Source organism: Anopheles funestus, chromosome 2RL (genome assembly GCF_943734845.2).
Source record: "Anopheles funestus chromosome 2RL, idAnoFuneDA-416_04, whole genome shotgun sequence".
NCBI lineage: Eukaryota > Metazoa > Arthropoda > Insecta > Diptera > Culicidae > Anopheles > Anopheles funestus.
In genome coordinates this window covers 72171234-72199203 of record NC_064598.1, presented here as the reverse complement: position 1 = coordinate 72199203, position 27970 = coordinate 72171234, and the positions used below count along the sequence as shown (strand labels likewise).

General features: G+C 39.6%; 1 protein-coding gene across 3 annotated transcripts in view; it reads right to left on the bottom strand.

Moving 5' to 3' along the window:
* The window catches only part of LOC125762519 (CD166 antigen-like), a 202381-nt gene that overhangs the window by 3148 nt on the left and 171263 nt on the right, over positions 1-27970 (bottom strand). For 2 of the 3 annotated variants that reach the window (XM_049424687.1, XM_049424686.1), the window contains exons 8-18: positions 25150-25353; positions 22494-22639; positions 19041-19185; positions 14630-14760; positions 13991-14150; positions 13204-13497; positions 12927-13068; positions 10729-10928; positions 10360-10559; positions 2196-2376; positions 1992-2053 (exon numbers count right to left, since the gene is read on the bottom strand). In XM_049424687.1, the coding sequence (XP_049280644.1) occupies positions 1992-2053; positions 2196-2376; positions 10360-10559; positions 10729-10928; positions 12927-13068; positions 13204-13497; positions 13991-14150; positions 14630-14760; positions 19041-19185; positions 22494-22639; positions 25150-25353 (1865 nt within the window). The remainder of the gene's footprint in view (positions 1-1991; positions 2054-2195; positions 2377-10359; positions 10560-10728; positions 10929-12926; positions 13069-13203; positions 13498-13990; positions 14151-14629; positions 14761-19040; positions 19186-22493; positions 22640-25149; positions 25354-27970) is intronic. The other variant, XM_049424689.1, reaches the window with a different exon arrangement.

Here is a 27970-nt window from a genome sequence, read left to right as displayed (position 1 = left end):
TAATTTACTGTTACGACAATAACCGTCGCTAGTTGGCAAACATTGGACCAATCAGTGCACTCGAGGTGGGGTGGAATTTTCATACGCAAAAGTTCGAAAATGTATGTATGTCTCGCGTTGTAAAGCAGGGATGAAATTAGTTCTATGTAATGGATCAATTTAATATTATGATTTTAAGGGAACAAACTTAATAAAACAAAAATATAAAAGAAAAAAAAAAAACTACCCCAAAAAAGAACGATAAGAACTCATTTAGTAAAAAAAACAGCAAACATAACAAAAAAAATCGTATTGACATTTTCTATCATCTTCTCAACAAAACACAATACAATACGACATTATGATAGAGAATCAGAGAAAAAATACACCATTCTTTGCAACAAGCAACAGCATCCGTTCGAACCGACAAGTTGTTAACAAGGCGCATTAAGAAATGAGAAAAAAGTAGTGTTCCAGGCGGAAAGTCGAGAACATGAAACGATAATTGACACCCAGTGACACCATCACTCTTCTGACTTGCCCACCCTTCAAGTACCGGATAGGAGCGGGAGGGGGTGAGTAGGACGTGGTGGCCCAAAAAGCAAAGAAAAAAATCCAACATCAAATGAGCAACCATGGCACCCCTGTGTTCGGTACGGGTTTCGGTTAGAAGAACATTTTGACACGATTATTTGGTCATAAAAAGGCATAAACAGAAGGCCCAGTTGCGTTGATGAGGGTTTGCTGGGTTGGTGTTGGTGTTCTCTCGATGATTTGGGCAATTGAAGAACTTCTTCGGTGCTGTTTACAGTTGTTTTTTCACGAATCTAACAACAACAATAACACGCTTCAGCACACACTTCCCGTCCTGTGTTCCTCCCTATTGTACCGGGGGGCCGTCCGCATGCCTACGTTCGACTGTGCTGGAATGTACCGGAACAGGAAGAAGCCTTCGGACGAGCGTTTCATTCGAAGCTTGTCGTCGTGTACGGTAAGCTTACGTTGTTATCAAGCAACGACTATGGTGTTCGGTTGTTGTGGACAATCTTACCATGTACAGCATCGATACGTACACGAATATTGCCCATCCCGATGGTGAAAAGGCTTCTCCATTGGGTGTACCAAGGAAGGCCCCCAAACGGAGCAGTACTCTACCCGAGTGGTCTGAAATGGTTCGAAACAAGTCGTTCGACACGATCACCCTTAACGCTGGTAGGAAGGTAGAAAGGATAGGCATTGAGCGGTTGGTAGTAGAAAGAAATAGTCGAACCACGGATCGTCGTGTTGGCTGTGTTCGGGCGGCAAGCCGAGAGTTGTGGATGGCCGGAAAAACGAATTTCAGCAATGTATTATTAATACGTGAAATCGAGACGGCATGCAAAGCACTCAGCAAGACACTTTTATCGAGTTTTGTCTGCTCAAGTTAGCTTCGAAGGAACGGCGCGGATGATATGCCTTGTCAAACGTTGTCTGGGAGAAAATATTGTCCATTATTGTGTGGAAGATGAAGCTTTAAAATTCTCATCATGCAAAAAGAAAACCTACAAGGAAGATGGCTTATTGTAGTGTGGTTGGCCCCATTGCTGATTGCCGCAACACGATGAAGCTTTTATATCTCAGGCTTCGCATATCGATACATCGATTTGATGTGATGTAGTGAAGCAAAACATGGGATATTAACGAAATGATAAATGTGGTAATATCTATTACGATATCACAGCCAGTGTCCGTAGCTAATGGGTAAAATGTTTTTGAACACAAAAAGGACAAAACACTAATGCTCGTGCAAGTTTTACCATTGATATGATTAAATAGTGTGACAGTTATTGTATCATTCTATTCAAACTTTGACGATCGTTTACATTGTAACGGACCAACTAACAAATTGGTTGAGCCCTTCGCTACTCAAGGCAAGGTAAAAGTTTTCCCCGAGTGCCACTGTGAGTGGAAAATCAATTACATTTTAGCTAGAGAGAAAAAAGAAACACACTTTTCTGCGCCGCGATACTTACAAAGTTCCCGTTTGGCCACTTAGAGGAGTTGAAGCTAACGCTTTCTGGATCGTTCGACACTGCTGAAACGTACACGAGAGGAAGTAGAGAGAAAAGAGAAGATAAAACTACCATAACGGCAAGAAACCTCCGTACAAAAAGCAAGCAAACGCGATTCCATTCCACCAGCTTGATTGAAATAAATTTGTTTTAATTGAGCCTTACCAAACTGTGCGGGTATCACGTCCGGGTCCCGTTCATCCTCCATCCCATCCGGTACGCCCAGCTTTTCGTCCCGCGATCGTCCATCGACGATCAGTCCACATCCGGTTCCGGGACCACCGTAACCGGTACCACTGCCCCCAGTGTTACCCTGCTGCCAGCGGGGGCTTTGTTTGGTAGATTTCTATTGCCATCGGGTGGACGGTGTCGATGAAATATTATACAATTCCACCAGGCACAAAGGATTGCGTTTAGCAGTGAATACAAAAAAAGGGAGAGAGAGAAAAATAACACACAAAAAACCATGGATGAAAAATCGCGTTTAAATAGTGCAAGTTACAATGGAAGGCAGCAAGGCAAAAAATATAACCAAAACGAGAGAGGGAGAAAACTAAAACAAATCGTTGAAATCATTGTAGTCGATTTTACAGCAGATTACCACAGCCAAACAATCGGCTAATTAATCTTATTGAGCGAACATTTCTCTGGGCGGCGTTGGTAAAACAAAACAGAAAAAAAAGAGAAGAACGAAGCTTATTTGCTCGAGAAAAATGAAAAATGGATGATTTATAAAGCACTAATGATGGAGATTTAATCCACTCAGTTTCACGAAATTCAAAGTGGATTTTAATTTTAAACAATATGGCTATTTTATGTTTTATAATTGGTGCTTTTTGTTTTATATAATGTTATACATAACTATAACATTAAATTGACAGATATCCTTCTTTAACAGATAGAATAATATATTTCAACAGGGTTTTAATGTGTCTACGATTTTTAAAATATTAGTCATTAATTAGTCATTTTTAACTCGTTTCTATATATTGTTTTTAAGCTTGGGTTGCGCTTGATCAAATTTGATATTCAGGTAAATAGTCTAATGGTGCAAAATTTCGAACAAAAACCCGGAGAACTACGGGTGCTGTGTCCAGCTTTTAATTCACATTGTCATTATACATTAAATATTAAACTAGCAGAGGGAATGACCCAATACGGCAATCGAATTCTTACACAGAAGAAGATAATAGGCCAAGTTTTGAGGTAAGACTCGTAAGAGGAGATGCTAGATCCTTATTTATTTTATTTTGTATTGCTTCTGACCAGACCAGACCGTATTAAGACTTATTGTTATTGCGTAGCCGGGGTCCTTGCTATGGGGAAATGGTCCGGATTGGATTTGATCCGCGGTCCTGTCCTGTAGACACGGGACCGTTACTACACCATTGTCGTACGAGAGGAATTTGCCAGAACCAAAGAGCACTGTTGGAGAAACAAAGCACGTCGGAGCTGTCCTTGCTCGTTGACGATCACTGTCACCATTTTGTTTAATGTTTAATAAATAATTAATGAATCAAAAATTATAAAAATTAAAGACTAAACCTTTAAAAACATTCTTTTAGAGATATCACTATCAGACAATAGTCAGTACCTGACGAAGATGAGCTATTCAAGAATTCTTGAGTTTATAAAACATTTTTTTGTCTACGAAACATATAAAAAATTAAATTTCTTTATGCCTAATGAACCTAAGGTATATATGATATTTGAAAATTAAGGCAGTTTGAAGAAAATGAATTAATACATTTTTTACGTTATTAATGTTGCAGAAGAAGTATCGTTAGATTCTAATTCGATGGCTTGTGGCTTATTATTCGATCTTAATACGCCAATAGTCTTGATTCAAAACCTTTCTTACTAGCTTAAAATCAGTAATATTCCTTAGCCGTCACGCTAAGAAGAAGTTAAGAGCTCCCAAACCCGATGTTGAAAGCTGACGAATTTTACAATTTAATTTCACTTAAGCGGTTTTCTTTTTGTAATCAAAAGGAAAGTTGATAAATTTTATTCGTTTTACAAGTTCCTGTAGCAATAAAAGCAGCATTATTTCAATATGAATACACACACACCCCAGGACCACAACCGTTTTATGTTCTGACACTGTTTTCTGTTTGAATCATAAAAGAAAAGAAAAATTACCTTTCCCCAATTAGAACGATGTGTTGCGGGCGTATGTGTGTGTGTGTGTAAGATAAAATCAATTTCATTCTCATTATGTTTTATTTCTCGTTGCCCAAAAAAAAAAAATGGAGGGAGCACCTACATTTAAATTGCAATTTCGCCCTTATTTTAAAGCTTTCTCCCAACCAAAGTCAAGAAGTTTTGACATCTTGCCTGTTTTTTCGTCTTTCTCTTTATGCTTTTTTGCTTCGTCTTCTTTTCTTCCCAAAAGTGACAAGGTGACGGGTCTGAGTTTGCCTGTTCGTGCCAACTGGTGTCTGGGCGCGCCCGAGCAAGACGTACTTTCTCTATTGTTTAATGAACGAAACATCATTCAATTATAATGGGAAGCGCGGAGGAAGCGTGAATTAACGTTCTAAAAAACAAAACGATTCGCCTTCGGATCGCATCGGGTCGCGGTTCTGAGTGGTGCGAAAAATTTGTGCAAAATGAACCCTCCGGGCTGTGGACAATTTTTCTGTTTTGCCATGCCCTTGCGCCCTACCAGCTACTGGGCGCCTCCATCAGCAAATGCTACGCTGATTATCAGCGTGCCATAATAGATCTCGAGGCGAACATGTCCTTCAAGTGTATAATAAAAAAAAGGAAATAAAACATCGAACACTGGACCAAGTGGGTCCGTTTTGCGTTTACTGGGGTGGCACATTTTTTCATTCACAGAGAGAAGTCAGGGACACGAGAATTTGTTTTCCCTCGTTTGTTGTTGCAACAACCTCCGTTCTGCAAATTCTACCGACTGGACCGGACTTTGTGGCTTGGATGGTTTTGTGCGGTAACAGAATTGCCCCTCCGGGTAGCCGGAAAGTGAAAAACGAAGATTTAATTACGCTCGGAACAAGACGCAGGAAAGCGATTTTTCTTTATTCGCACATTTCAACATTCATGCGACACACACACACCCACACGCCAAATTTCCTGGCCAGCGCCTGTAGATGGAAAGTCAGTGTGGAAAGAAATTTTGAGATGGCTTTTTTTAGTTTTTTTTTATTTTCTTTTTTTTATTTGCTGGACCACGTTTCGCACCAAAAAAAAGGCAGTTAGTACCAGCGCCGCAGTGAGTTCTTCCGGTTTGTTGTTTTCGGAGCTTACGATTGCTGTTCCCTTATAAAGGAGCGCAAGTCTTGGCTGGTGGTAGAACGACCAATTTCAGCACAAAACCATAATCTGTCGGTGGAAATAGTACAGCACTATGGAAGCTGGTTGGGTAGCAAATAAGGAAAGAATAAAACAAAAAAAAGCAAAATTTTGCGCTGAAGAAACCACCGACCGTCTGAGCACAGCGTATATAAAAAGCTGTAAAAGACAGACCCGCGCGTGAAAGTGATAGGAAAGAGCTTTTACTAGCTGCTCCTTCCGGCAGGCTTGGCCGGTTTGGCATGATGGTGGCTCTCCTGCTGGTGCTAATGGCTAGCGAAACAATGCCGAAATGGCTAAATTACGAGCGCACAGCGCGACGAACGCTTTGACGGCGGATTTTAATTGCATTTAATCTAATTTTCACCCCAACACCTTGCACCGACCGGGTGACGGGTCGGTGACGGGGCTGATGTCGGTTTGTTCCACACTGGATAATGCTGCAGGTTCGTCAGGATTTTCGTTTTTCCCCCTTAAAATGGGAGAATGGCTTGAAAACTGCGGGAACTGCAGACCAACGGGTTCCTATAAAGGTTCCCTCCAGGCACCCCGGGAAAGGTTCGAGAAAGTTTATTCCAACCCAACAACGGGTTTGCATCGGGGTTGGGGTTTGTATGTAGCACAGGTTCGGTAGAAATCAGGCACCGGTATCCGGGTTTTGCAGCTGCCTGCTGCACAAAACAGTACGGTGCAACAGCGTCTGGCCACCCGCCAGAGGGTGCATTGTGTATAGAAAGATGAAAAATTGTTTCTCATCCAATTAAGAACCGACTGTTCTAACGGTTCGTTACAAACTCGTGCACGAAAGTAACGTGTACATGGTTGCGGAACGGACGAAAGAAAACACGTAAAACACCATCACTAATTCTCGATCCATTGGCGATGTTCTTCCGACCCCCGGTTCCCGGGTGAACCTTTCCCTCCCAGCTGCCCACATTAAACGGCTAAACAGTAGGGCATTTCCCAGGCATGACTTTTTGTTTGGTTGTTTTTTGTTTGGTGTTGTTTTTTGTTTCGAAACACAGCAACACAATATGCAATGGTGGTGCACGAATGAATGATCCGTTGATCCGGAAAGGTGCAATAATGGAAACGATCGTCCGCCACTCTCCCGACCAGCCCCGATTGCCATTCAATGTAAGTGCATTATCTCGAGCCAGCACAGTTAACGAGATGCCGATGCAGCTGGATTGTGAAAACATACCGCATCGTGTGTTGTATGCAAACACACATACATACAGTGAAAGGATGAAACGGCGAGCACGGGCATGTTCATTATTCGCCCTGGCGGATGGGCGTTTTATCGTTTCGATCGTTACTTTAGATTGAGCGTTTAGCTACAACAATTCAAGCGACTGTTTGAGCAATTTAACTGTTGTTCTAATTGAAATGATAATATTTGTGCAAAACGGTTTTGAATGTGTGTATTTTCATTCGCTTTTTTGCATGTTTGGCGTTTGTTTTTCTATTAGACATGGATATTAGAAAGAGTAAAAATTAGATTCGGTGCATTGTTTTATTCTGTTTAAATATACCATTCAGTTTAAACTAGATTGATTTACCATTTGATATTCTTTAATTTTCAAACTTTATAATATTTTAATATGTTTAATAGATAAAAATTACTGACAAAATTTTAGCAGAGCTGATAACAAAAAAGGTACGGTTTAACAAATTTAATAAGGTATCTACAACATAATCTTTCTAATGATCTTCCCATTCCCAGAATTGAGAAATATTTGTTAATGATATTTTATTCCATCTGGACGATCCTGAAGAAGTAGACTCTTCATACAAATAAAATTAATATTAAATAATGATACTACAAAAAAAAATCTGATATACCTGCCTTGAACAAAATCTGCCCTGGGGAGATGTCAACGTAGCGCTACTGAAATACCGTCTGAATCTCGTACGTTGAAATATTTAAAACCATTCCATAACTCATTGGCAAAAACAGAGATTTTGTTGGATTGTGGCACTCTGGATCACAAACTTTACAAAGTACTAAGAAGACAATTAATTTCCTCCGTTTTGAGATTCAGAATGGATCCAAGTACAGAATACAGCTAAGAGGTCAGTTTTTCAATGTCGTTCTAAATTCGTTGACTATCACAGGATGATCACTCAAAACCAATGACAGTATTAAAACTAAGTTTCGCACATGGACGCTGAGTAGTCATCGAAGTTTCTTCACAAAAACACACCGGTTCTGGAAGTGGGGACCAATGATTTTACTTTTTCGATACTAGCAAAGTATACAATTATATCATGATAAAATCGACACCGGATCACCAAATTATTAACGTGGGCTAGGACCTTCCATATGGACAAAGGAGACATGGTTGTAATTAGGTTATAAATACATTGAAGCTGTTATGTCTACATAAATTGCCCAGTTACGTGATCATGACGAGACGACAACTCTCATTCACGATTGAATTATGAGGACTTCTGCAGCAGATTAATTATGTTCTTCTTGTTCTTGGCCTGCTCATGGTCGAGAACGTCACGATGACATGGGCGGGTATCCAATTTTTTTTTAGTCAGGTAGAACGGCCTGGCCGTATTGATGGCAGGTCTACAATCAGTTTCCAGGAAATTCAGTATAGTGCTGCAGTCTTCCATCCAAGACTGCATCCGATCTCCGACATCTTCGACTCCAGCTGATCTATGTCTCGTGCCAAACGGGTCGCAGATCACTCATTCCTGGTGGGACAGGAGTCAGGTATCCTCATCACGTGCCCCAGGTATCGTATCCTCTTCCCGCCGTTTGAAAATGGCGAGTGCATTGGCGTCCCCTGCTTCAATGTATTTATAGTCCAAGACCCGTAGAGGACTACCGGACGCATCAGTTTGAAATGTATCGGGCATTTCGTGTGATGCTGAAGTCTTCTAGATCCCAGGAGTTTGTGGAGCCCTGAACATTCTGTCTTCGGGTTTTACCGCTTATGTTGTTGTCCGAAGTTACGATCGTACCAAGGTAGCAGAACTCCTCTTCCACCTCGAGATCGACGCCGTAAACTGATACTCTCCTTCCGAGTCGGGATCTATCACGGTCAGAGCCTCCGGCAGGCAGCGACACTGTATTCGTCGCAATGATCCTCAATGCATTGACACTTCTGGAGGATCTGTCGTAGAGTAAAGATTTGGGCTATTTAAATTTGCCTCCACCAAATCTAGCTTGGTAGATAGATCCGACAAAATCGGGGCGCCAGTCAGCAGAAGACTATTCAGGACAGGATCTTATAGGCAGCACATAGGAGTGTGATGGCTCGGAAGTTAGCACAATCTATCCTGTCGCCCTTTTCACAGTCACAATCAATAATGTTAATCTTCATAAATATCTAAGTATTTTAAGATTCGATACACTTTATAAAAGTTTTATGAATCCAACAGTAAAATCTTCAGAAAGATAGATAAAATACAATTTATTTTGTTTCCAGTCTACATTGAGCATTTCCCTTTCAACCAGGAACCTTTTAATGTAAAAGGTTAATCAATACATTGCTGCTGCTTCTAAACGACTCTCTTCGCTGGAAAAGTTTATTAACCTGACATTTAAAGTTAGTTCTTATATATGTGTGTGTGTGTGATTTTTGTTTTTCAATTATTCATCCCAACGTATCATTACTCAGCTGTAATGATTGGAAGATACGCTACACGGTAAGAGATATCTTCTAACGCATCACATCGGATCGAACGTTGGCGTGTTTGATTTTGTTGTTGTGATATGGCTGCTATCCTTCGTTCCCCCTTCGCACCACTCACTCTCCCACAAAAAGAAGTGAAATCATTTTCCTTTACCTTTCGATGTGATGGCAATGAAAGACGATTTCTTGAGGAGTAAGGTTTGATAAAGGACAAACACGCAAAAAGCAGTAGCTTTTGTAGCAGTCATATTACATGCCTGATGGTACCGATGCAGGTAGCAGCAACACAATCACTCACTGGTTGTCCTTTGTTTGGATCGGGTTTCATGTTATTCTGACTTTTTCCCACTCAGCACGAGAACACACACAGGTTCGTTGCCAAACCCTTACCCCCCGGGTGGTTTCTCGAAGATGTGAAAAACAAGATAGGAAATGACACAATCACACGAATTTAGCGCCCTGCGTAGGTGTGACGATTCTCGTAAGAAGGAATGAAACTTGCGCGACGCAAACCAGCAGTTCCAGTTTCCGTTTCAGAAATAGCGACGGTGGGGGGGGGGGGGGGGGGGGAGTGGGAAATCGTATCGTGAAATCACTGTTTGATGTTTTACATACGATCCTATTGTTTGGAAGCTATGTGCAGCGTAACGGAAAACGAGCAAGTAGCTGAAGTTTTTGGTCGTTGTGTCACACTAGAGTTGATTGACAAGTTCTGGGGTAATGATGTTTGCAACTTTAGTAATAAAAATTGAGAACTAGTTTGGTTCTAGTGTTGATATAAAAGTAGACCTATGTAAGTAGTATTACAAATTTTGTTTAACCGGGGTGGCCTCGTGGTGTATGTGATAAATGGCTAAGATCCCCACTGCAAGACCGGGGATCAAATCCCATCCGGACCGTCCCTCCGTAGCAAGGACTGACTATCAGACTACGCGGTAAAAAAGTCTAGTAAGCCAGAAATGGCCTGCGTGACCTTAGAGCTCGTTAAAACCAACAAAAGAGATAGAGAGAGTGAGAGAGCTTAACATAAAAATGATCTCTATTTTTTAATATTACATAGAAATTTATAAGATCCTATATTAATATTAATTGCTACTAATTCCTAATAAAACAAAGATAAAAAAGGACTTAATTGTTTTATTGTTCTGCTGACTTTTCAATCATTTTGTGCAAAATAAGATAACATTAAAGAATACCAAGCCAGAGGTTCGAAATTGCTACCGATTTGCCTTGCTACTGAAGGTGTTCTTTTGTACACATTTGCACACATTTCGCCCTGACGATGGTAGCCAAAAAAATTTGTAACCGTACCAACCGAGGGTAATGTATCCGGTACGCTATTTTGTTGCTTTACTTACCTTGGCTAGGCTGTCCTGTTTGTTGTTGCCTTGCTTTGAATTACTAACTAAGTCATTACTAACGTTGGTGATGGTGGTGCTCGTGGCAGTCGCTTTGATGTAATACACACGGACGAAGATAACGAAACAGAGCACCAGCAGCGTTAGCAGCACACCGAAAAGGATCGGTGAGATACTATCAAGCGAGTTGCTCGTTAACACTGTGTCGCGCAATGTGTCGAAAGTGTGAAATGTAAAACGGGAAAATAATACCAGAGAGAGAGAGAGAGAGAGAGAGAGAGAGAGAGAGAAAAGCACAGGTAAGTCACGTGTGAGTCACTACGAGTATGAGGAAAATCATCTTCACTAACATGCACTAAGGATACTTACCGGCGCGGTTTTCTACACTACTTTCCAGGTAGAAATCTTTCACCACTATGCCCTGACTGCGGCCCTTCTGATTGACGGCATAAATGATGGCCTTCAGTGGGTTGTCATCCCCGACGTCGTCATACGCACCCCCGTAATGAATCAAGTTTTCAAGCGATTCCACCAGAAAGTATGGTTCATCCGGGTTGGTAATGTTGTACCTGCGGTAAAAGCAATGGATTGAAATATGGAGCAAAATGGAGGATAAATTCCCTCCCTCCCGGATGTATCAGTTGACAGGAGAATGTCGCACTTGGTTTAATGATACTCAGACCGATTATCGAGTGGCAATCGATCTGCGCCTGGTCGGAAACTAACACTTACGGGTCTGCAATTGTGCCGCATCGTGTAACCAGTTTGTCGACTGGTTCGCGATTGTGCAGTTTATTGTTGTGCAGGGGGATGTTTATCGCAGTCACGATTTCGACATTATCTCACAGTAATGTTGGTGAAACAAACAACAACGCAGTTGGTACCGGGGATGGGTCCCTTTTTTGTTATGTCTAGTTAGTTTGACGGTAAGTGGAAGTTTGTTTGTTTGTTTTCCATTGAAAAATTGAAATTATGAAACTTTAAAATTTGTTTTTTTTTTTCATTTAGCATTACAAGAACAGTACTAAACGAAAAGCCTAAAAAACACTAATTTAGTTTTGTTTTAATGTTTTAGTTTTGGAATCTTTTTAAAAGTCTACCCTTACTAAACGAAAAGCCTAAAAAACACTAATTTAGTTTTGTTTTAATGTTTTAGTTTTGGAATCTTTTTAAAAGTCTACCCTTACTAGCTTATGGTCTTGGGTGTAAAACTTAGCTGCGAACATTTGGTTAATTATTTTTAAAATTATGTTAAATTTAATTTATTTTATTTATGTTTATTTTTATTTTTTAACTTATTTAATATTATTTTTTCATATTTTTTAAATTTTACGTATAACTTAAGTTTCCAAATATGATTAAAGCTTTCCACAGGGTGGAAATAAATCAACATACGTCTTTAACTTTTTTTATAGGCAAAACCAATAATATAATTATTTAAACATTGCGTAATATATCATCTTTTGTCTATACTTTCGAGAAGTAAACATATACAATAAAAAAAATCTCTCGTTAAAATTTTCGAGGAATAAACCTAATGAAAAATTTCAAAGTATTCCTATCATTCTTAGTCCATTCTTCCTTGATTAAATTATCTTGAAAAGGACATCGGTCATGTGATAAAGACTTTCTGATTTTAAACTATTGCCTGATAATAGAATTTGGAAGAAGTAGTATCAGAAGGAATAGCCTTTATACGAGGTATTATATCCTTTTTTGTATCAGGTTCGTTTTCATGTAGTCTGTTAGTTATGGCTTCTATTAGATTATTTCTAGAATCTGGAATATTAGTGTGCAACCAACATAATTGACCAGCAAGAATTGAATGCATCTTTGGAAAATGTCTCAAGTGCAAAGAAAAGAGAAGAGAAACATTGCTTGGTAATGCTTCACCTTTTGTAAAACCTGCATTTTATTCCATGGAATAACCATATACCCCGACCATGGCCTGGTTTGGTGTCTGACATATGGAGGTATGTTTCATGAAGAGCTTGTTTGGTGTTGCAGCATCTTGTGGGTTTCACCCGGGGTTTTTCATTGCACCGCATAGGTATTTGCAATTTCTCACACCAGATATCAAAGTGTGGAAATGTGGTGTAAGGTTTCCTTCACTTTGAACATTTGTCGGTTGAACGTGATTTCCGCGCTGCTGGATAAAATACACACACACACAGACAAGAAGTGGCAACGAATGCGGATGCAGCGGGTACAATGACGAGGAAGATAATGATGGAGTGTTTCCTATTGTTGGCAGCTGGCAAAGTAATGCAACACCTGACACGAAGCACGGATGCAATGTTACACCGAAAGTGGAAGTGATTTGTGTTTGTCCCGTAACCCCACCCCGGGTCGAAGGAATCGGATGCGGTGGCGCGACACTATCGGGCTGGGATTGATTGTCAAACACACACACACACACACGAGTAGGTCGAATTGCACTTCAAACACACACTCGCTCGCCAGTCAGACAATTCGATTGTGAAGCCACTGTACTCGAGTAAGTGCAACACCACATCCGGTAGAACAATGTGCCACAGCGGAACGGCAGCAAACGGCACTACACTTACCGCACACGACCGGTCCGGCTGGAAATCACTTCGAGGATGAAAATTTGCGGCAAACCACCATCGTACCCGGGCAGACACTGCACTTCAACGGAATGCTGCGTTTGATTGTTTATCGAGCAGTTTTTCACCGTCGCCGGAAGTCCTTTTTTTTTGGGGGAGGTTTGGGGCGTTTAGGAAATCGTGAAACATGGAAAAGTGTCAACATTAGTGAAAATTCGTTTCTAGTTACAAATAAATGAACGTGACACGGTTTTTAGGGGGAGGGTTGCGAACTTACCTGCTAGCACGACCTGAAAGAAACAGGGCCAATCTTGGGTACCGACCTCATTCTGACCCCAGCACGTAAGCGTCCCATAATCCTGATCGCTCACCGGCATGTAGTTGAGTAGACTGACGGAACCATTCTTCACGTAACGTTCCTTGCCAATCTTGAGCGTTTCGCCGGAATTGTTAAACTTCCAGTTGAACTGTCTCGGTGGTGGGTCGGCATGTACCTCGCACGGTATTTGCAGCGATTCGCTCCGGAATGCACCGACAATGATAATCCGATCGGTAGCACATACCGGTGCATCTGCGATAAAGGGTGTGGAAATGTTTTACAATGATGTCGATAGGTTCCTGGTACGTGGTAAGCTTTTGTTTGATTTGTGCTAAAGGTGCAGTGCAGAAGGATGATTATTGGTTCTGCTCAGTTAAATTTCGTTCCCACATTTAATTGATTTTGTTGAAATAAATTTCCTTGGGAAAATATGTCCAACATTCGATATTTACTTTCATCTCTCATTGGGGGAAACATTTGATAGATTAAGTTGAAATTTGAATGACATTTTATGCAATTACATTATGTAAACCCGAATTTCGCCACAAACATTATTAATGAAACATTTATATTATGAAAGAAGTAATCAAATTCTACATCAGCTCTACATCAAATTTATGGTTGAATTCAAATTTAAAATGAATTAAATACATCAAAGTTTTACTAAAGCTCTATAAAGCGCAAGTGCGGTGTGCCTGAGAGTGACCTTTGGAAAAGTTGGCATCGTCCGTAAGGATATACTTACACTTCACCCGTAACGCTAGCTGATTGCTGACCGTTTCACCTTCGGCATTGATTGCACTGCACGAATAATTTCCGGACGAGTTGCGGGTAACCTTTTGCAGTACAAGGCTCTGATTGGATCTTATCACACGGGCAGAGGCATTGTGAGTTATCATAACACCCTGTGTGGAACAAACACAAAATTGCAGTGTAAGTGTATGAGTTTAAAGCATTTAAACGAGAAAAGTGCGACTAATACTGAGGCATTTGTTAATATCTTTTTCTTCATTGCTGATTGATGTTAAGTAAGCACCCGTTACACGTGTGGTAGTGGATAAGTTAGTGCTTTAGTATGTATTTACCGAAGTGTATGTGTGTGTGGTTTTGGGTAAGATTGCATTATACCGGATGCTCAATGGAATTGAAACATCTTTTACGACCCAATGCATCCCCAGAGGGATGTACGCGATCAGTGGCATTTTGTGCACAACAATACTACCAGCAGCAATACGTCCAACTTGGATACTTTTATCTCTCTAATATCAGAACTTCGTTTCGGGAGAATTTCTAACAAAAAAAAAAGGAAAACATTCTCTCAGATGGAGAAACCCCTGGTGGGGTGAGAGAAAAACGGAAAGAATTGACCATAAATAACACTTACGTCGTGTAGCCAGTGTAATTTTCTCCACGGAGGATTCGCTTGGACGTGACACTCGAAGTAAACATCGTCCCCTTCCTTGATGTCATCCGCCGATAGTGTTGAACCGAGCCGCAGCGACACAATCGGTGGATCTGAACTCGCAAGATTAGAAAGATTGAATGCATCGTTCGGAATGGAGGGAAAGAGATAGAACCGAATTCTTCTGGTTAGTGTAAAGGATGGCGAGGTTTTTTTTTGCGTGTGTGTGTGTGTCCTGATCGAAAGAGAGACCCGGCTGAGCGACAAGATGGTAACAAAACTGAAAAATAAAAATCCCCTTCCCCAAAAAAAAACAAAACAAAATGTACGAACCAAACCTCGGACACCAATGGTCAACATGGCGTTTTGTCGTGAGCGTGTGTGCGTGGTTTTTTTTCGGGTGGGAACCGTTTCCCGATGTCACATTCCCTATTGGCTTCAATTTTGCAAACACCTTCTTCGCCAGATCACTTTGCTTAACAATAGCGTGACGCAAAAGAGATAAATCATTCGGGCTAATCTTTTTTTCCTTTTTCTTCTTGCTTACGGTCCCCTGGTGCCGGTAGATCGATAAACCAGAATTTCATTGGTTTTTCCCCACCCGAACTCGCCTCCCTCCTCTTACCTTTCGGTTTGGGGAAAGGGGACATATACACCCGACATACGAAACCGGGTACGTGCCTGGATCGGTGAAAGTTCTTGAGACAGTTTTCCGTCCGATGGTCTTTTCTGCGTTAGTGTTCGGAGGGTGGGGTCTTGCCTTCCTTTTTCGCAAGTAGCCGGTCCGGTACTAAGGGTTATTCTGGTAGAACGAACCGGGACCCGGTCTGAAGGTTGGTTGAATATAATGCTATTAACTCGTTTGAGCCGTTTGCTTTCAGTAAGGCGAAAAATTTGTAACTCCATTGTAATCAAGATATTAAGTAGATTAAGGATCTATTTTTCTCCCTGAGAAAATGTTGGCCACGACCGAAGATTCTTTGTGCTTTGTGTCAGGTTTAATGGTGGGGCAGGGCCCTTTTTTGCCTTCGAATTGTTTTCCCTTCAATAAACATACAACTTGGAACTTTAAACGAGGATTTACTTGTGAAGCGGCATAAATTTTGCTCCGATAAAATCAAGGTTTTATGAACTTTGGTGATGCTTAAAATGTTATGTCCATTGATTGAATGCAATTATTGTTAATACGTACTGACTTACCTTCGGTTAGAAAGCTATTTTGTGCTTTGAATTTTTTGCTCCTTTTCATTGGAGGGTATTTTAGAACAGATTGTTAAATTAAATATTAAAATATTTCTACTTTTTGACATTGCTACATGCGAACACGAAATATTTTAATTTTAATTTCTGTGTAAATTACAATAAAGTTCGATTGTACATGTTTGCCATTAGAAATTTATTTCCTACATCGTATGAGTACCAACTCTATCTTCTTGTGTCTGATAGAGGTGTGAACAACCTGCTGCTTACTTTCTTTTGTGCAAGTGTGCCAAAAAACCCGGATTGCCCAAATGAAAAATATATTCCTCCTTACCGTTTCAGCCTGTTCCGGGTCGGGGAGGAAACAACTGTTAGTGGTTGGTAATGCACTTTCCTGCTAACGTAGTTTGGCCATTTTCATCCCGCCGGCGCAACTACGCTTCAAACCCCACATTATCCCCATCTTGCCGAACGCATTAGGGCGATCGACGAGAAAAATCATCCTTCCGATCTTGCTGTATGTAAGGAATTTGCTTGCACGGGTGGGCATCGATGGGGTTATCGATTCCGTCCATTCACACAGTAAAAAGGCTACACCCAGGCCCGCTCACAGAAGGAAGAAGGATGAAAAATTCAGCACTCTGCACTAATATCATAAATAAAATCTTGCATTTGGGTTAATCGATTGGATTTGGTGCTAAGCTTGTCGTGCGAACGCGATGTGCAGAAGATTACGCCAGTGCTCGAAACGGTTTTGAGCCCCAGTGTTCAGCTTGGTCTACACGTTGCGGTATCTTAACTTCCAAGGTAACACTTTTCGGCAACTTTAGACGAGGAAGCAAAGAAAAATTGTAGGGGAAAAAAAACTTCAAATCCTCTTTCCCTTTTTCTATCTAGCCGGTGAAAAACTTTACTGTGTCTACTACTGTGTTTCTCTCAGCAGCTGAACGGCATTTCTTTTCCCTTGTACCATCTGGTCCATCTTTGGGTATCCTTCATGCAACTTTAGTGCAAGTTGAGGAAAGAACGAATGGACCGGAAAATCGAATATTTAAAGTGCATCAGTGCAGTACCACGTAGCGTGCAGCATGTGTGTGGTATGTTGCTTTCCGGATTGTTTCCCGATCATCCATTCTCTGCGCACGATGTACATCGGTGACGATGAGACAGAAGATTAACGAACCATTTAGCTTGGAAGCAAAGCATCTGAGGGGTAGATTTTAAATTTTTCATAGTAACTTGCACTTGTCTTTGGGGAGATTGAAAAGTGGAAATTTATGTAAGGTATTTTTAACTTGAGTATTTATACAGCAATATGTGATTAAGAGTAAGTGCCTTACATTTGCATGCTTATGTAAAGGAATTCTTAATGAATTAATAAAATGCAGTTACAAGAGAATAAATACACCAAAATACAATCCTAAGTCACATATAACCAGCAAGCAGTAGACTGAGCTGTAGAGCAAAACAATAAATAAAACAAAAACAAATAATTTCAAATACGAATAATAGAAAAATCTATAACAAGATATATGTAGTAAAATAAGTATAAAAAATAAAACAATCTAAAACTAGAGAAATATATCTTAAGTAAATATCAAAAAATAAACAAAAATAAAATGAACAAAAAAAACACTAGTCCATAAATATGTTTTCCACTTGATGTTAAGCAGTTTTGAGACATTTAAACTGTCATTTTGGTTTTTCGTGGCAAACGGTTAGCCTTCCATTTCTAATTGCTAATTAGGCAGATAGAAACATAGTTTTCACGTTCAGTATGCACAGCACAGCACACACAAAAAAAATCATACATTATTTCACAACGTCAGTAGTACGGGGCCTTTTGCTTTCTTTCTACCCAGTAAAACGGAACATGCCCAAAGTTAGAAAACGTGAAATCGTACATTCTGGTCGACAGTAATTGTTGGTAAAGTGTTCGCGCAAATGCGAACAGTGACTCAGATGGTAAAGCTTAATCGAAAAAGCTTGCACAAAATTTTAGCACAAAAGTTTTTAATTATAGTCACCGTGCGCAGGAAGTAGAAACCTCCCTCCCCCAGTACGGAACTGGGTTCTATTGCCATAGAGTTGCCTGCCACAGTAGCACAGTGGCAGTCGCGGAACAGGAAATACTTTGAAGGAATGCTTGTAATGGTGGTTCAAATAAATTAGTTACACTGCTGAGGCCGAGCCGAGTAGAGATTCCGCCGCGACGTGTTCGCTATCCTGTACGGCGTCTTCAGAAAACAGCTGAAAGCCTACCGAACACCATTTCCGTTTCGTTCGCCCAAGGTTGTTGGAGCGTGTTTTTGTTCGTTTGGTTTTTAAATTTTCGAACTTCTCAAATCTTGGTCACACCATCTTAAGATTGTGTGGTTCGTAAAGTCGTCCGAAGCGGTTTTTTGCGGGATTGGAGTACAACGATAAAGTTTTATCAAACACACCGAATCAAAAACCGCAATTAACTCGACAATAAAAAGCCGAATTGTATTTCGCTCGCAGAGGAAGAAATCGACATACTGTGGCGAAAGAACGCGATCCAGCAGTGGCCTTGGTCAGGGGTGGATTGGGGCGGGTGGATGCATTAAGACATTGTGGTAGCGTCTTGGCAGATATGCCCGCTCCGGGTGGTTGCGTACTTCACATTGGAAAATGATTCACAAAACGGGCCGAGTGCCCGGGATTGCATGACGACCCCGAAAGATGTGAGCATCTACGGTGGATGCGAACATTGGACGGTACACGGTTTGTAGCCCCGTTCGTCTACCCATTTGAACCTACCGCAAACGTTCACCATCCAGACGGAACCAACCAACGAAAACGGACGCAAACCTTCCCGTACAAGACGGCGCACTATAAACGCGAATACTTTTTTACGATTGTTGATTTGAATTTAATTTTAATTAATTTCTTCGCTTCCACGCTTTGATGCGCACGCAAAAGGGAGCTTTTATGGGCTCTCGCTTGCGTCGCACTTTTCTACTGGCCATGTGCCCCCGCTGCTGTAGGTGAAGGTGGCAGTGAAGTTTGGAATTTATTCTGCCCGCAGAAATTGGAAGTTCTGTAAACTTGCTACGAACCAAATGTGCCAACAGTGGGTCCCTCTTGTTTCTTCCGGCATTTTGTCAGGGTTATTTTCATTCAACAATATTTGTTGTGTTTTTTGTTGTTGTTGGACAGTTTTGCTACTCACAGACAACTTCAATCTTCCAGGATGTTTCCAGAAACAGTCCGGTAACGTTCGGGTTTTCGGCACGGCAAGTTATCAGCTTACCATCGTCCTCGGTTGTTGGAACGAAGCTAAGCTCCGAGCGGGTCGTGTTGTTCAGAATTTCCTCCTGCGAGTAGATGGGTTTGGGATAAGGGGAAAGGAAGACCGAGAAAGAGAGAGAGAAAGAAAAAGAATGATTTCATGAAAAATATTGCGAATGTAAAATTTGATAGAGGGCAAAGCGGCATGGGAGGATAATTTTATGGCGTACACAGCGATTTTACCGTCCTCTAGCAAAAGAGGGTGACGGTCGAACAGACGATAAACGATTTGGTTTCGGTCAAGTTAACCTCTTTCGACGGGAAAGCGCACTTAATGGAATGAAATACAAAGCACTTTGAGTATTAGAAATTGATATCAGAGAGCCACTGTTGCTCGGAATAGAATGCGACAATAGATTACTGAACGCAAAATCTGTAGAAATGTTTTGGAAGTTATTATATAAATGTAAGTATTAACCATATCTAGTTGTTATGGTTATTATAATTATTTAAAAAATGTATACACATTTTCAACATATTTTAGAGCTTAAGCTCATCTAACGTCAACCAAAATGGATACGAACGCAAAAACTCAAAACAAAAAAAAATCTCGTTTGGCAATTTCTTTTATTGTCCGAAAAGATTAAAGAGAACACTCAAATAAATGATCCATTTATTTAACTGTCACTCTTGCAGGAACAAACGAAAAACACTACTAATTGAATGTACGTTCTGTGTTAATTGCAATACGCGGGCGACTAGTTTTCCATTTCACAAAGTGCTTTATCGTGTTTGCGCCCGATACTCGAACACTTTCCTAACAGCAATTAGGCGAAAGTGTTAAATGTTTTAGCATTTGTTAAAATTATATTCGAATGAAAATGATAGCAATCGCTACACCCGCATAGTTATTTCGGTAGAAAGTTTTACACTTTGAGGCGACCGAAAGGTCAACAAAAAAATCAGTTTCAATTTAAAGTTTTTCTTAGTCACAGTTTTTGAAAATGAAGTAGGTTTCACAAAGTTGCAAATGTAAACAAAATTAGTAAATTATTTAATGGAGTTTGGCATAGTTGAGATTAAGTTTCATCTTTTCCTACAATTTAAAATAATAAAAGAGTAATATCATTATAATATAATTAATGTCTTATATCACTGTTTTGTGATGATGATAACGAGTATAATTATTAACAAATGCTACACAAAACTGCAGTATAAATTTGAATTTACTTTTAAAATGTGCTTGATATGTGATTTCTGGTTTTCCATGTCTTTTTTTAGAATTAACTCGAGGGTAGCTCTGAGATACTAGCAAACCACAAGGCACCCCGATCGCCTCCTCCACACAATTAGATAGCGACAGTAAGATATTGAACCATTTCTTAAATAACACTTGTAGGTAGTAAATGAAGCTTAATTTATCTTATAGTGTAATGTATTTTTATGTAATTATTTATTTAGTGGTTGTATTATTAATAACAATCACTACACAAATCTGCAGTAGAAGTTTGGATGTATTTTTATAATAGTTTTTTTTTATTTTATTTGAACTTGGCTTGACATTTCTGGTTTTCAATGTCTTTTTTTAGGCGTAGCTCAAGGGGAGCGCTGAAAAAAGGAGAATGATCTGAATGGGTTTTACTGTAAATTGAGGTTGTTCTATTAAAGCACTAGGCGCCTCCATCGCTTCCTTAACAAAATTAGCAAACACCTGTAAGAAATTGAACCCTCTCTTTAATAACACAATTAGGTAGTGCACTATTTGAATAAATGGAGTGATTTTTTATATAAAAATGGGAATATAACATGTATTTTTAGTAACACTCACTACACGAATCTGCAATAGAAGTTCGGATGTACTTTTATAATATTTTTTTTATATTTGCACTTGGCTTACCATTTCTGGTTTTCAAGGCTATTTTTAACCGTAGCGCAAGAGGGTTCTGAGCAAGAGGAGAATGATCCGAATGGGGTTTACTATCAGCTTGTTCTAGTAAACTACCAGGCGCCTCCATCGCTTCCTCAACACAATTAGCTAGCGCCAGTAAGACTTTAAACCATCTCTTAAATAACACATTATATGAGTAAATGTAGCCTTGGATTTAACTTGTATTTTAATATATTTTTTAAATGTAAAAATGGAAGTATAACAAGTATTATTAGTAACAATCACTACACAAATCTGCAGTAGACATTTGGATTTATTTTTATGTGCTTGATTTGTCATTTGTCAATTTGTTTCTATGTCTTTTTCAGCTCAAGGGGAGCTCTGAGCAAGAGGAGATTGGTTCGAATGGAGTTTAGTATCAATTTCTAGTAAGTCACCAGGCGCCTCCATCGCTTCCTTATGAAAAATTTTGAACCATCTCTTAAATAACACATGTGTTTGGTACATTATTTGAATAAACGGTGCAAAATATACATATGTTGTATTATAATGTTTTGTAACTTGTTTTTGATATATATAATGACATTATGGTTACGATATACAAGAAAACTAAGTTCAAAATATTTTACGATTATGTTAATTGTGATAAGATTAAACAATAAAAATAATCCCAAAAAGAAAGCAATCATAATGATATAATGATGTAATGATTGTAGAAAACAATCAGAATTTAACAAAACATTCTTTAACTGAAATGCAAGTTTAAAATATAATAACCACTTGTATTAAAAATACTAAAGGCCAGACTATAGGCTGACTTATAGTGGTTTTAGCATAATTTTTGATAATTTCTAAACAGTGAACTTCAGAAAGACCAATCACAAGAAGCTCGTTGACCAGGTTTGTTCCCTGGGGAAAATGATTCCTTATTTATAGATGCACACTATCTTTATTGCTAACGTACTAGAGTAAACTTCATCGTACAGCCTTAGATGCTGTCTGTATTCATTCATTGTGACCGCTGAACTAGATGCTGTATTTCAAAGGCTTTTGTTGTTAAGGCTTTAGTTTCTCTGGTCGATCAGACCAGACACACACACACACCGTTGGCAAGGTAGAAAATACCATGCCAGTGGTCCTTAGTTTACGGATGTTCGTCCATTTTCATAAATTCAATAAAACATTCTCCACCATCATGAAGAAAGCGTGTGCATTCGTTTCCCTTTTCGTGTGGATCCCACATTTGACCATCCCTTCTGGACGTCCGTACTGAAAACGAATACGTACAGTACAGAAACAAAAGAACCAAAACGACCAGGGACTTTTCTTTCTTTCTTGTTTTTTTCTCTCCTTGTTTTATTTGTTTTCACGGCCGAACGATTTCGCCCCTTGTTATTGAGTGAAATGAACGATTCTTCCTTTCCCATAACTTAGCCATTCGGCCGCAACCTCACTTTGTGGCAAACGTCCACACGGGCAGAACCAGGGCAGATTTTCTATACTAACCTTTGCACGACGTAATTGTCGCTTTCCTTTGTACCAGGTTATAATCGCATTTGGCCTCGAACCAACGCTTTCGCAGGAGATTTCATATCGTCGATCGGCTACTAATGGCGTCTGCGGGTTCATTATCTTCACACTCAATGGTTTCACTGTAGTATATTGTACCCGGACGGGTTGCACCGGGTGTTAGCGCATGAAAAGAAAAGTGAGTTAAGAAAAAAAAAACGTTATATAAAAACCAGTAAATATTCTCGATTACGAAGCACCGTTCAGGGGCAGGAAGGCATGGGGTTTAGAAAAAAATAACGATCAGAACCTTGCATTGATTTTCACGCTCATTCAGCTATCTACAGTTTCTTTTAAAGAAATTATTCAATCCCTTGGGAGAAAATAATACTGCCATGGTATTTTTTTTGCTTGGATTGTGTAATTCACAATTTCTTAGCTGCCAAAAAACTTATGATACTCTTAACATTAGGAAGGTTTGGAAATAAATGAAAGAGAAAGTAAATCCATTTAGAGTTTTTGAATCTTACGCTGTTAACGTAATCTAATATATAAAAAAAATTATAGTACACGAGGAAATATAGTCAAAGTATCATCGGACACAATTGTTTGAGGATAAACCAAAAAAAAAGATGAAACACAGCTTTCAGATAAAAGAGAACCGAATTCAAGCATATTATGCCTTGAGTGATAATGAAAGAAAATACGTAAAATGCGGGGGCAAAATGGGCATGAAAGTTATTGTGTAACATTGTTGTATTCGTTTGCAACCAAAAAAAAAGTCAAATGAATTATTGCTTTTATCATGTTATCGATAACTCTTTCATCTTTTTTTCACTTTGGTAGCCTCGGGCTAGGTCATTCATTGGTGTAAAAATGATCTCACTTTTTTCCCACTCCGATTTCCCTGAAAAACCCTTCCCATACTTCGCACAGGTGATGCAAATTCGGTTCTAGTTTTTGCACCCTCAGGGATATTCTATCGTTTCCCTACAATACCCAGAAGATGGAATAAGTTATCATTTACTGTCCCTTTTTTTTAGTAAGGAGTTTTTCTGTGCCCTTAGGAGCCGTAGAAGTTTGTCGGTACGAACACAAACGGAGAAGATTAATATTCTTTGATAAAAAAAAGGAAAATCTTCCAGAAATTCGTATCAATCAGGGAAGGCGAAAAAAATAAAGGAATTCCGTTGTTTGTGTCAAATTCCGTTCTAGCAAGTTGTAGTCAGTCTTTACTGTTTGAAGTTGCGTGGTTTTTTTTCGTTGGTTTTTCTAAAATTTCATTTGCGTGTAAATTTACAAAGCGTGTCATTTTACGGATGATTGAAAATAGCTTTTTGGCTGTTCGGTTTTTATGTAGTGTGGAATGTAAGTGTCATTTTCCAATCTTAACGTTGATACTTAATTTTAATTTATTTGCTCTTTTCTTATCAAATAAATGTTGTATTAAAACAATATCGAAAAGATGTCAGCAAAACACACACTAATTCGAAGCCAGACAATAAATATAACTATCTTCTTCAAATAAAAAATAAATATGTAAAAAAGTTATATAAAATGGGCAACATAAAACAGCATGCACATAATGTTTCAGAACAAAAGAAACTTACAAATAAAACATCAATAACTTTCCTTTCCTCAATACTAGAATAGTTTTCAACTGAAAATTCCACTGAAATACGTGTACCATGTTTGTTGATAAAACAAGTGTTCAATATTCCCCTTATAACTATGGTCAATGTATTCAATCAATGGATTCGATGAAAACTCAAACAAATTCCTAATAAACTCGTGCATCCAAAAACCAACTCGAAAGTCACATTTATCAACAGAAAACCATTTTACCTTTTAAACTGAAACAGCTCTGACATACAAAAAAAACATTTTGTCAGTGTTAAAGAGATTGTCCTACATTCAAAACTGTCATGCATATAATTTTCACGGAACAAATAAATGAAGATATTCCAAATCTAGCAACAGCAGATCCTGGAATGCTCTCCAACGGGACATTAAATATTAAAGAACAAATGTCGTTAGTACGAAAAGAAAACAATGGAAAATATATTGGAACGTTTTGCTTGATCATGGTCGTCCATCGCAATTGAACTGTTGAAGCTCAATGGCGATTCGAGAAATACGATGACGAGCTCAGTTTTGCTGCAAGGATTTTGTACAAAAAAGAAAACGATAATGTTTGTTGGTGGACCAGTAAAGCAAGTGTACCTCCTGTGTACCACCAAACCTGCAGACCAGTGGCTATCCCACTTTTACGTACCGGTGTGCGGTATGGTCACAAAAGTAATGAGATTTTAATGAAATGAGAATTCGACAATCAGATGGATTCATCCCGTCGGGAGCAGCCGGAAACCGGAAATCATAATCCCGGGAGAAAATCTTTTGCCCATTAGTTGGCATTTTCTTTCGATTGGTTCGGCTTCCTAGTTCGGGGTGAACAATGAACCGAATTGGAAGACACATTTGCTTTAGTTGGGGGTTGGATAAATGTTTAAAATGGTGACAATGAATTGCAGCACTGGTGTTAGTGGGGTGCCTGGTAGGAGAAGGTGGAGAAGGGCAGATGGATCTATTCGAGAGAGAGAGAGAGAGAGAGAGAGAGAGAGAGAGAAAAAAACGTTGCTTGCTGTCGACTTACGATGTAAATCCAGCACAAAGCTGCTCTCCTTCGGTTCCACAAGCAGCGTGTTCGTTGCCTGACAGGTGAAGATGGAATTCAGATCCGACCGTTGGATCGCCGGCCATAGCAACCGATTTTCGATGACATCGCCAGAATTGTGTTCGTACTGCTCATCGACCAGAATGCCGTTGATGAGCCACTTCACCGACGGTTGGGGACGACCTGCAAACAAGCAGAAGAGAAAATGGAATGAGAAGGTATTTAGATTGCTGTTGCATAAACACTGCTTGTGGATTGTTCAGCAAAATGCCGATCGGGTGGGCTGGACCGAGTTGACATTGCATATTAAACGATTCCCTCGAGTAGCATAATTTCGATGCAGCTCGTTTGTCGATGTTGGAGGATTTATAAATATATTTTGTTTCTTTTTTGGTTTGCAAAAATATTCCCACCTGCATCGGTTGTTGTGGGAATGGGGTGACGATGGTGTATACAGGTATTTGTATTGTTTAGAAATGCGAACCTTTCTAGTCCGGTTGGTTAATTTTGTTGGAAATATTTCATTGTGAACCGTAGTGCAAAATTCCATCGATGCGTAAGTATTTGATCTACATAATATAACCCTTTTTGGTTGATAATTGCTATGCTTTGAGAAATGATGGTGGCTGAAGTAGTATAAAGCTTTAAGTTTATTACATCATTTTTCGATTTGATCTTCCAATAAGAACACCTTCAAAATAATCGAATTATTTTAATAATATACAACCATTATTAAAAAATACCTTAAAATGCATAAAAATCTCATGAAACTTTACAAAAGCTGCTTTCGGAAAGCTAATGCAATTATTTTCACTATACATGTATTTTGTTTAGTTCCATTAGTCGATCATTATAGATTAATATAAACCATTGAACTCCGCTTTAAACAACGGGACAATTTTTGCGCTCGCCTCAAAACGCTTTTACTCACATGTGCAAATTGAATACATTACCGCACACAGCTAGGCTTGTACGCTATGCAGAGCAGACACTAACAAAAAAAAACCCGCTATCGACTATTGTTTTTGCCCAACTCTTCTGGTTAGTTTAATTATGGATTCACCTGCCCATGCCAGGGAGGGGGAGGACTGTTCTTTACACATTTACTGTGATGACGAACTCGGTTGTGTGCTGGTGGTACAACAGTTTGCCAAAAGTGTAACCATTCGATTAATTAAATCTGGTGGTCCGACGATGAAACCACGCTGATGTAGATTAAAAATATAATTTATTACTCCATGGTGGTTTGTTCTGCAATCAGCTGCAATGTTCGGTCGCCGTTGTGCCACCGATACTAAGGCTGGATGAGAATAGAATGAGACTGTACCGTTTTTTTTCTGTATAACTTTAATATTCTGAATCGATTTAAAGTTGCTTATTTTCTGAGCGATAAAATATTGCGTTACAATTTTAAACTTTACAGTATGTCAGGAGGATTAGTTTTATAGACTTTAACAAAGCCCACATTTGTAGTAAGGTTGAAAGAAAAATTGTTTCAGGAAAACATCTGATCATTGTTTGTGATCAAATAATAATTTTATCAAGAATTGATAATTAATCCAATACGCTTATCCTTAAGCTTGAGAGGATTCTAGAGAGCTTGAAGTCTCTAGAAGTGATGATTGGAGTAATGCAGCTCAAACTTCGTTTTGAAATGCTGTCGCTTCGCCTTTTAGTTCCTGCTTCAGTGTCAAATCCCTTGATATTAGGAAATTTTAAAGCGCTTCTAGAGACAGGTTCTAAGAACAAAACCCTAAAGATCTACGAAGATTTTGTTACCCTACAGGTGCATCCCAGCGTTCCACAGGCATTAAACCGTGCTGCCCTTCCTGAGGCTTACAGTTTCATTTTTTCTACGCGAGGAAATAAAGATCATACCCAATGATCTTCACCCGACGGTAGTTCCGGGCATTTTCATGAACAAGTATAGCCATTTTGACCAAATCAGCCAGTATTGCATTAATGGATCATCCTCGGAGGAGACCACACATCCTCTGAGGAGGGCAAAGGCTTCGGTGTCTTTAGCGAGTTCACCGAAGCTTTCTACAAATTGCGTCAGCCGTGTAGTGTTTACACCGCAGAGCTAGCCGCAATCTTTTACGCACTATTGCTGATAGTAGCGAGTCCTCTGGATCAGTATTACGTTTTTTACAGATAGCCTTAGCGAATCACTGAGAACTCGAAAGGCTATTAGGAGTCAGAATTACCTTACCATGAAAATCATTGAACTGATTGGTTCAATGTTCGACAAAGCGTTCTGAATCTCGTTCATTTGGGTCTCCTCTCATTGCGGAATACACGGCAATGAGAAGGCAGCCTGACTGGTCAAATCCTCAAAAATTCCTTCGTTTTCCACAGCAATTTTCCTGTCTCGCTGTCAGATCATGTGAGAGGCGGATGAACTCGAGCAATTCCTTTTCTCGATCTCTCCGCAGGCCTTGGTTCGGGGGACTTCTGTAGAGGGTGCATTCATTCCGATGGTGTTGCGACTAATGACGAATTATTTCGTTCTGGATGCACATCTACAGAGTAGAACTCTGGCTCAGACGACAGTGTGGCTGCGGCATTGGATTCCACGATGTGGATCACCTTCTGTGTAGAATTTGAAACCGCGAGACTCTCCTTGATAAGCGTAGTTGGGGCCATCGGCAGACAGCCGCATACACCAATTCGAAATGTTTTTCATGTAGGAACCTGGAGTACATGAGGCATGTATTCCGCTTCGCCAGGTACAAGGGTCTTATCCTTTGAATCCTAGCCCAGCTTTCCTTCTTTCCTCTTCCAACCCACAAAACCCACT